The following is an 11,424-nucleotide window of genomic DNA, read 5'->3' on the forward strand; positions in this document are numbered from 1 at the left end:
AAAAAATAAATAGTTGCATCTGATACCTATACCTTTAAAAATAACTTACATACAATCAAAGTATGTCACAGATCAGTAACCGCTTTAAAAAATACTTAAACTAGTCGTAACCCTTTGATTTTCTGTTTCAAATGTCATAAATTATTATTGTTAGCTAATCGTGCATTTCTAATAATTAACATAATAGAGAGGAAAATTAAATTAATTGGACATCTTAACCGTCACAATGATTTTCTTAATAACATTTTTGAAGGAAGAATAATGGGACGAAGACCAAGAGGAAGATCTATTATAGAGTTAATTATTTCTATGACATAAAAGAAAAGATTGGCTGAGCATATCCTACCAACAACTATAAAGGAAGCAGCAAAGGATAGACACACATGGCTATTTCGATAAGGCGTTGCCTTTAGAACATGATAATGAATAGAGCTTGAATTTTTATGAACTAAAAAGTACAGAAATATGCCATATAATATGCAGAAAAAATCATTAAAATATGCAAAAAAATTTTTTATTTATTTAAAATTTACAAATTAATTAATAATACAAAATAAATAATTAATAACTTAATAAATACTTAATGAAAAACATATTTTAGAAAATTTTCTGAACATCTTATTGCTTAATGTATTTTAAAAAATTTTTTCCACGGATTATGATATTCACTTTTTCCAGATGGAATAAATTTGAAACCACGATTTTCTGTTTAATTTAGTGGTGTGTCATACTCAAATACACTTTTATATAATTTTTCCATAGACAGTTATCATTAGCTATTGCTTGAATTCTTTTACAAACTTGAGCTGTTTTACAAAGATCTTGTTCATTCAAGTAGCTGAATATTATTAACACCACTTCATCTGGTACTTCACATTGGAAGCTAGTACTAGTGCTAGCACCTCCTGGAGTTGCATCATAGTTGCCACTTGCAGAAACTAAAGGTTATTGTATAAAATTGCATATTAATTTTAATTGTTGTTAATAATACAATAGCTACATGTTATGGCTAACATGGCTATTGATATAAAAATGAATAAAATAAATCTTACAATAATTATTCAAAGATTCTAATACAACTAATCAAACATATTATATGATATATAAGATTAAACAAAATAATTTACCAAATTCTTGGGGAAATGACTCAAAATTGAATACGACAGGACTATCGGTTCCTCTTACAAATGCAATTTTTTCATCATTACCAGCCTCAATAGGTTTCATTGGTATGTCACTTTGATCAAATTTACGTCTTTTACGTCTATCGTCATCTGTTTGATAGCTGCAATCTATTTTCATTATAACCCCTTTCTTTCTAGGTAACATATCTCTGGATCTATTGTTATTAAATCCAGAAATTTTTTTATTATTAATTAGTAATAACTATTACCATTACTAAAACAATTTAAAATATCTATCTTAAATATAAAATTATTATTATCTAGTAGTATAATTCATTAGTTTTCTATTTAAAACATTTATATAAGTAATATTAAATGTAATTTATAACAATTTAAAAAAAAAACAGTGTCAGGAACAAATTGAGCCAAAACATTTATAATATATTAGATATATACACTACTGTAAATAAACATTATTAATCTACCTTAACACAGGAAAAAATTCCAGCTTTTACTTATTAAATGTTAATTTATTTATTATTATTTTATAAATATGTTTCTATTGAATTAAACATTTAAATACTTTTAAGATTAATTATTAGTATTAAGTCAACTATTTCCTTTGGAATTATACTTTAACATTTTCTAAGAATTAAATAATGATAATTTGTTCACCAAAACGTTGTTTTGTAACGATTGGAAATTATGCAAAAAAATATTTTCAAAGGCGATAATATTTTATAATAATGAATGTTGTTCAATAAAAGAATCATCCTGTATACCATACTTCATTGAGTAAGTCACAGTAATAGTATAAATAGTATTATAGATATCTATGTTAAATTTGGATTCAATTATGAATATCATTGTCAACGATCTAAAACGATCGTGAGTGGAAACTAATTTTATAAATCGCGTGTATTTTATATTATAATTATAATTATATACATTTCTGTAATTTTGTCTTAAAATATCTATTAATGGTAATATATATAGGCGTAGGTATGAAAAAAATTGTGACAAGGTAATTTTTATATCTTATTATATAATAATTATTGTACGAGCAATTATTTTTGATTCATATACTCGTATATGAACCTATTGTAATAAATTTACAATTTTTTTTTATTCACAAACATGAATAAAATTATAATACATTTATTAAAAAAAAGGATAAAAAGTCATTTTTACAGCTATTTATAATTAAATTACAGGAAAATGACAAAACTGCGTCGAAAAAATGTTGAATGAAAATTCTTGTTTTTCTTTATTTGATTTTTTTTGTACTTACTTACTGAAAAATATACTTATTTTTTTAATCCAAAATATTTAACTAAATCCGATTGGTTATCAGAACCACCTTTATAAAAAATATTTAAAAAAATATAGTGGTTCTATAAAATACAAATACAGTTAGTATAATCGATATACTACATGTTCAAATAATATACTACATAAATGCATTTTCGTTTTTAATGTTTTCGTTAATTTTAATTTTTGATAATCCAGTATACTTATTAGATATTATACTATATCCTACACCCATTCCAAAATTATTTTTTTTACATTCCAAAATATTGAATACAAATATACACCCCTCATGTTTTTCAATCATTGTTTGAATATATTATTTAGCTTGTTAGCGGGTCTATGTAAACAAATAACAATACATTAGCTTAAAAAACTCCAGTCAGTTATTTTTTTTTTTTATCTTGTGTTTAGTGAAAATGCAACGTTAGCATGATGTTCGACCGTCAATAATCGGATCCGTGAAGAATTCCAAACGAGGCCAATGTCCAATATATGTATGAGTAAAAAAAAATCCATTGTTCCTATTATTGAACTAGTTGAATGTTAAAAAATAGTAAAAATAATAATAATAATAATAGTTATAGTTTATTATAATTTATAAGAAAAACAAAATCGATCCTATAATACAACATTAGGTTTATATTATGTTAGGAATACACATATATTATACGAGCATCATCAAAATTGAATCAGAATTATATGTTCAATATTATGGAATGCTTAATAGTATAAACTATAAACTTTCGTTTTTCGGCTTAAAAAAGATAAAAAGATGTTTTTTCAGTATCTAACTGCTATACCTAAAATAAAAAACATACCTATATCGTGGATATGACGTGAAATTCAAATTAACTAACCTATAACTAGTGTATATGATTTATATTAATTATAATCTGTTTGCATAGAAATATTACTACTGTATTACCTACAAATTAAAATTCACGTATAATTAAGTAGCCAATGTTTTAGTTTAGGGGATGAAGGGAAAGTGAAATATTTTTCTTAGTCAAATGAATTGAAAATATAATACAATTTTTTCATAACTTATAGGTTTCTTAATAGCAATTTAAAATTATCAAACATACATAAACATGATTTTTTTTTTTTATAAATATTTGAAAATTTAAATTTAAAAAAAATGGTTTTTTAAACCAAAACAAAAAAAAAAAATACTTAATATTCTATAATAATAAAAGTCAATGTTTATGTAGTTATAGTAATCCATAGTCAAGTCTATATCGTACTCGTGGTTCTGAATTTCGTTATAATATGTAGATAGACGTAATCTTATATTTAAGGTCTAAGGATGTACATTGTAAATACACCTTGAAGCCAATTTTCTAAATTTTGAATTTTAAACACGGATATGTTGGCTTATAAAAAACGGATATTTATTTTGTTTGAATAGTATGCTTACATAAAATAAAATAGTTATTCGAATTCCATACGATTTTAATCCAGATTTTGTATTTGTTAAAAACCATCCAAGCGACCTAGTTAAAAAATATATGTAGTTTCATATTTTAAATAACAAAGTTTATGACAAAGTAAATCCACTACAGACATTATTTAATTTGTCAATGGAAATTCCGTAATCCGCATAATAATATTGATAAATATACATATTCTATATGAAATCAAAGGCCTAACATATTTGTCTTGAATCATTTGACTCACAAACAAATCAGTTTTCGACCGATTTTCATAACCATTATGGCTTATGCCAATAGATTTACGAGTTTAATATCAATACGCATAAGTAAAAATGTTCAATATAAATGACTCACAAAAAAGTTTTTTTACTTATTTATAATATTGTATCGTTGCTAATGGTTACAGAAAATAAAATAGTTATTATTTTTGATTTTTTATAATTTTATATTTTTATTTTATATCTAGTAACCTAAATAACTTTAATAAAAATCCATGCATTTTACGGTTAACAATTTAAATAAGGTGTACGTTTAAGTCCTAGAACATTCAATTTATCACGAACAACGCCGTTATTTAAATATTAGGACATTAGGTATATATTATCATAATAATTTATAGTCAATACTGAATAACAGTATAAGGAGTAAGGACAGTGAGAATAGATTTAAATGGTATATATAATTTAAACAGAAACCATCTGCTTATATTTTTAAAGATATTTCATATTTTGTGGTTCTTCAATATTTTGAAAATATCATTGTATATAATAATGTATATACTTTAATTATTATTTATTTTAATTTTAGATAAAAATTACAGTATAATACCGATTATGATATTATTATTATAGAATGTGGAGATGGGTTTCGAATAAATCTGTACTTATCACTCTACAATGTGTAATAATTCTTAAATTACGCATTAGTCATAATTATTTATGGTTTTCAAAAATAAAAAGTAGGTAAAGGTAATGTAGGTTTTTGAATTCGAGTGTATCATCATAATTGAGTAAATCACTGTTATATGAATGTATTAAATTTATACTCAATGATAAATCATTGTTTACATAGAACAATTCTGAGCAATGACAATGTGTCAGCCTTATTTCTAAATGTTTTATTATTTTTATGTATTGTAATATTTATAAGGTTCTATTAGTAGTTTATTTTTTATAAATATACGATAGGGTCTTCCAAAAATATTGCATAGGTGTATATTACTTAAATAATAATTATTATAATTTTACTGTTATTAACTTTCATATAAATTATAATTTATAAGTAAGCTAATATTGCGTACTGTATAATGTCGTGAATAATATATGTGTGTATTACACTTTCAAGTCAACAAAATATTTTCATAATTATGATAAATTTTATTAAAATTTTTATTTTAAAAATTACCTAACACGTGTAAAAATATTGTGAATATAATTTGATATTTTTTATCATTTTATAAAACATTAATGAAGAACTTTGTATTATTTAAATTATTATTTATTTTCTTTTTTTTTAAAAATGAAATTAAAAAAAACAAAAATAAAACTTTTATATTGTAGAGACCAATTTTTAAACAGATACATTCATGCTTAGAAAATACAAAAATAAAAATATTTAAAAAAAATGTTTTCGAAGCAATGAAGTAAAATTTACCTACCTATTAGTAATTAGTATACAATACTGAAAACACCAATATACTTATATTAATAATAGTGTACTTGAATTAATTTTTAAAAAAATGGTTTGGTTATTATTATTTAGCACATTGATGAGGAAAAATTAACATTTTAAATGTTATTCATAATATGTATTTTAAAAAGATACCCACAATATATCGACAGAATACATTTTATTAGGAATCTATTTTATATATAAATTTAGTTCGACATTGAAACCTTTATAAACTCGATGATTAATATGCTGATATTAATTACTAGTTGGCTAATGGTCGACGTAATAATATATTCTAGCACTTCACGCTGTTCACATACCTACAATAAAGACAATAATATTATATAACCGCATGGCAGCATGTGGGATAGGTTGACACTAGAAAACAAATTCTTATAGTACGATGATCTACTCGGACAAGAACGAATTTATTGCGTAGTATGAAAATATGGATTAACCTGCAATACACACGTCAAAATAATTCGAAAAATAACCAATTTGATTAATACCTAATTATGTAACGATTGCTGCCAAAAAAATAAACATGAAAATAAAAACATATGCTCGTTCAAAATTATAATCTATTAAAAATGTACATACAGAACATTATTTTGTTACGACTCTAAATTATACGTTATAAAGTATTTTCAAAAACATCAACATAACCTATAACCTATACGTCGGAACGTCAAGATTTTTGAAATATTGTGTGTTTACTGTTAAAAAATCGTTCTAATTGAAATATTGGCAAGCAACCCGTCAATGCACTCACACTCACGCCGTCTTTTAATATTAGAACTTAGAAGTTAGGTTAGGTTTATTATATTCCTATAAAATAATACATCATTATTATCGAATCATTTTTATTTCCTATTTCGATATAATTTTCCTTTGACATAGTATAGACAATTAGCTACATACTCGTTTCTATATCATATTATTATATAATACGCGCAGTAGAGTTATGCGCTACACAATGTATTTGCGATACGATTTATTTCTATTTTTTACACACAATCACAGTGTACCTATTACTTACACCATAATAATATAACATTCAACAACGCATCAGAAATTGTCCGGTCAAATGCACCGTGTCTCTGTATATTATACGTAGACCGGTTTGCTGATTGTCCGGGATCATATCAATATATAATGATGTAGCACGACGTGGTCGAATTGCGTTGTCTGATCGTCTGCAATAAGCACACAACAAGCCCGTAAGTAGGTATTTGGTTTCGTTGAAGTTCGTCTCGTAAACTGCACAGCTGCAAAAACACAGTCGTCTGCTTACGGCACCAGTCGAGGCTTAGAGAATGCCACACCCGCACGTATTGTCTCCGTCTTACAAGTGAGTAACATAGCAAATTTATGCTCAGCAGATCACGTTTAGTTCCGTTAATTTAAAAACTAGAGTGAATCGACCTATAATGAAACTTAATGATAAGAATATTATCTATGTTCGGATGTCGGTTTTTTTACAACTATTCAGTTTTTAAGTGAGTTATGATCATTTTTTAATTTACGCTGTATTATAAACGCATAACTTGTTAAATAATTGAACTATCGTAAAAAGCCAAGGTACGAACACAGATAATATTCTTACCATCAAGTTTCATAATAGGTCGGTTCACTCTAATTTTTAAACTAACGGAGCTAAACGTGATCTGCTAAACGTAAATTTGCTATGTTACGTGCTTGTAAGACAGAGTCTACACGTGTGTGTGTGGCGTCCTCTTGAGACAATGTCACATTAAAAAGTCGCTACATCAGTATGTGTTGTAGCAAAAATTGTTTTGCGAGGAAAAGAACCGAAAAGGCTACAGTCATAAACTCATAACTAAGAAGCGAAATTTTCAGCACATAAAAAGGAGAATTTAAACTGTGAAATATTGTTTTTGTTTTTTCGATATATAGGAACTACAAAAAAATGTTATTCAAGTTTAAAAATGCGTGATTTTAAAACAATAAGACATTTTTGTACAAGTGATATCAAAAAAATAAAAACGATATTTCATAGCCGAAGTTCTCCTTTTTATATGACGAAAAGTTCGTTTCTTGGTAATGACTATAGGCTACCTTCAAGATTCTTTCCTGCGCAAAACAGTTTTTGCTACTTGTTTTATACTTGTAAGACGGTGACAACACATACGGGTATCCTCTTAATGCTGAGTTGTGTTTATAAATATTTTCCTGCTGCTTCAGGGCACAAGGATTTTGAGAGCATCGGTAGATGCACCTATAAAAACAATAATTTAAAATTGTAAAATGCGTGTTTTGCATATACTGTTGAATACATTATTGATGATTAATCATTAAAATTAAATTAAATTCAATTCCAATTCAATAAGGTGTATGTTCTACATTGTTTATTGTCTTATAAATATTGTATTTATAGTTTTATTATATTGGGTTAGGTCAAGGGTTCTTAAGCTTTCTTACATTATAGACCTCTAAGGCTCTAAATTATATATAAGTACCTATATCTACTTTGCAAGATAAAAAACATTCTAAATTTAATATTCTGATGTTAGTTTAAAAGTATTATTATAGCGAGTAGAAGTCGTAATAACTACTTGCACACTTTTTTATGAAATTATATATACACAAGCATTAATACATTTTTTAATAAAATGTATTCTAGGGAACACTAAGTAACAATATACAGATCTGGGACCTCCAAGGGGTTCATGTGGACCACCACGCCATTTATTTTAACAGTAAACATTTAGGAGTTTCGTTATTTAGAAAATGTTAAACTTTTTTCAGATACTCAATTTTACATCCATATTATTATATATACTAGGTACAGTAGGTACACATTGATATTATATTAGTTGACGATGACATCACTATTGACTTTTAATTCATTACAATAAAACTGAATAATTTTTTTTTTTTAATTATGTGGAAAATAAACGATATCAATACAATTGTATCGATTTATGTTTTATTCGTTCATTTTTATGATGGTGCTATGAGGAGATTTTAGTTGAAAAATTGATTTAAATAAAACAACATATGGATAGGTACTGAATGAAGTATATAGAATGTAAATGTATTTTTGAAATATGATTACCTATATAAAAATACGAATCAGCTGAAATTGACATCTGAATAAGTTTTTTGGTATGTAAGATACAGTTATATTTTAGAGTAATATTTTAGTGATAATTGATGTTGCTATAATTAATAATTATAATAATTTTATTGAACAAACACAATATAAAAAAACAAATACATCATTCTAAATTGAATACAAATACATTCATTGCTCTGCTCAGAATCTAAAACTTTTTACTTACAGTCTATAGGTTGTCAGATTAAATACGTTTTTATAATTAGGTACCTAGGTAATAGGTGTACAATGTACATTGTACAAAGTATGTAACATGTATAGGTACATGCCATATTTGATATTAATTAAAAAACTAAAAAATTATGACCCTATATGTCCTTATAAATAATGATACATAAGTATTTACATTTTTTTATACATTTATAATACTAAATTATTAAATGATGTACTAAACAATATTTGTATTTTAATTATACTTAGAGATAATATGCTTAATATTTATATAGGTAACACATAGAATACAATATTATAAGACAAGACAATCAACGATGAGTTTAATTTATCTGAGATTTGTGAGATTAATTATCTAATATAATACTATCTCATAAAAATTTTCTGTAACAATTTGGTATCTGATCAATTTTTAATACCTATTGGCTATTAGTAATATTTAGTTGATATTTTGAATGCCACAAGGTTGTTTATGCGAAAATAATGTTATCTGTATTATTATTCATGATGAAAAGTTATTTCTACAAGTCCATTCATTTTGATAGCTAAGTGCTAAGGGCTTAAAAAAATAGTAGATGTAAAATGTGTCACCTTGAAATATTCTATCGTGTACACCTGCCGGCTTCCAATAGATTTTTTATTTTTAACAAAGGTATAGCTTTATAGGCTATAAGAAATAATAGGAACATCAGTTTATTAATTATTGGAAATATCAACAGAACCGTATCAAGGTTTCCATGGAAAATTACGGTAACTCTTTAGTGCGGAAAACCTTGATAGCGTTATCAACGACATTATATATATATACTCCCTATTTAATATACATAGTATTTTTTTTATGATGAATATCTTTTATAATATTTTGATGTACTTAAGGGTTAAAAGAATAATATTTTGCATCAGTAAGTATCATCGTTGGTAAAGGTGCAAGAGGAGCAATTGACCACTCAGATACTTTCTTTGAGAGGTGAAAATGTAATTTCCTCGCCCTAAATTTAAAACTTACATTTTTAAATTCAGTATTTTTTAATATTTGTACGTATTGTAGGAGTACTAGGAATGCGAGCAAACAATATTATTACTGTCGATTTATTGCATATTATTATTATATAGTTTAAATATTTAATAAAATCCAATCATTGACAAATTAAACTAGTTTACTGTAATTCAGTTTCGATAAACAAAGGCAATGAGCACAAGTACCTACTACCCAACAATATTATGTTGGAAAACTACTCGGTTAATTTAAAATGTATATAGTGATAACTAACTAACCACTTATTTTAATTTAGATTTTTATTTAGGTATTGAAGTATTCTGAAATTTTTTTTTTTTTTGCTTTGAATTATACAATTAAAAATATATTTGATCATTTAAAAAGGTTAAAACTTAAAAAATTTAAATATTTTTTCAAAAATTTTGTTCTTATTTTGCAGTACCTAACCTTTACCTACCCAGAAATAATATTTTTTAAAATAGTTAGAATTTTTCGAGATTATAAGTTAAGGCACTTAAGTGGATCACCTTGTAATTTTTAAATTTATACACATACCTATTTTATTTTTAATTAATTTAAAATAATTTCTATAATATTTGTACATTTTACAAACTTGTTGAATATTTATGTACCTAGCTATAGTAATAATAATGTGGTCGATATTTTATACTTTTACGTATTCAGTTTTAATTGCAATTCCTACGCATGCAAATATACCTACTGCTGAATTGGTATACTATAGTCACTATCGCAATATAGTACCATTGATACTACTATTATCCCACATAAAAAAATTTAGTATAACAAAATAATTAATTATTCAATGTCTGCAATTACGTCACATTTCTATCCGAAATTTCGAAAGAACTAAATCGAAGTTTTTAGGTACATTATTTTAATTGAATATGATAACAAAATGTATAACAATATACTATTACTACTATTATTGAGTATTATATGAATTCATATTTATGTAATTTATAAATAAATAATGATAAAAAATAATTTTCCCACCCTTTTCATAAGTATATATTATAATATTTTCACACTTTTGAGTTTTGTATACAAAATACGAAGTTTATAATATTGTATGTAATATTATACATAATATAATTAATAGCTCATACAATTTTAAATTCTTACCGGTATAACGGTTTATAATAAATTATATGTTTTTACTTGTTGTTTTTTTCTTAGTTTTTAGCATAATAAACGCCCAAAATTCAAATATTATTAAAATCGATAATACACAAGACAATATGTTGAATTGTTAAGATATTTCAACTTCATAAGAACTCAACTTATAAATAATAATAATACAATTTAGGATTTTTTGACTCATTATAGATAACAAAAGTATAAATTAACCAAAAACATTTAGTTTATCTATAGTGCAAATTGTTATTAGCTAATACATTTACACTTACTCATGCCGATTGCTAATCCCTAACTGTGTGAATGGTTCAATGGTGTAAGTCTAGTCATAACGCATTAGTCATCAATCTTAATTTTATAAAGATATTATGTTGTACCTATGAAGTATATTACACAAAATTGATTACCATTCTTATTAAAATC

At 25.0% G+C, this 11,424-nt stretch overlaps 1 protein-coding gene and 1 long non-coding RNA gene across 3 annotated transcripts; both read right to left on the reverse strand.

Moving 5' to 3' along the window:
* Nucleotides 1-629: 629 nt before the first annotated feature.
* LOC126549396 (uncharacterized) lies at nt 630-1,332 on the reverse strand. Its single transcript, XM_050198474.1, has 2 exons — nt 1,128-1,332; nt 630-938 (listed from the first exon to the last, which is right to left on the reverse strand). Exons 1-2 carry the CDS (start codon nt 1,327-1,329, stop codon nt 715-717), a joined length of 426 nt encoding a protein of 141 aa, XP_050054431.1. The 5' UTR covers nt 1,330-1,332; the 3' UTR covers nt 630-714.
* A 4,401-nt stretch (nt 1,333-5,733) lies between these two features.
* Nucleotides 5,734-9,515, reverse strand: LOC126555250 (uncharacterized). Of its 2 annotated transcripts, none has more exons than XR_007606794.1 (4): nt 9,441-9,515; nt 7,692-7,778; nt 6,579-6,807; nt 5,734-5,859 (listed from the first exon to the last, which is right to left on the reverse strand). It is a non-coding gene; the product is annotated as an uncharacterized LOC126555250 (long non-coding RNA). The 2 variants fall into 2 exon arrangements; XR_007606793.1 differs by having other exon boundaries at nt 7,668-7,778.
* Between the last annotated feature and the right edge of the window lie 1,909 nt (nt 9,516-11,424).

This window comes from Aphis gossypii, chromosome 1 (assembly GCF_020184175.1).
Source record: "Aphis gossypii isolate Hap1 chromosome 1, ASM2018417v2, whole genome shotgun sequence".
Taxonomy (NCBI): Eukaryota; Metazoa; Arthropoda; class Insecta; order Hemiptera; family Aphididae; genus Aphis; species Aphis gossypii.

Coding starts and splice junctions, on each gene's coding strand:
- LOC126549396 (XM_050198474.1), bottom strand. CDS start 1,329: ATGTTACCTAGAAAGAAAGGGGTTATAATGAAAATAGATTGCAGCTAT. Junction 939..1,127: donor GTCATTTCCCCAAGAATTTG/GTAAATTATTTT, acceptor AATAACCTTTAG/TTTCTGCAAGTGGCAACTAT.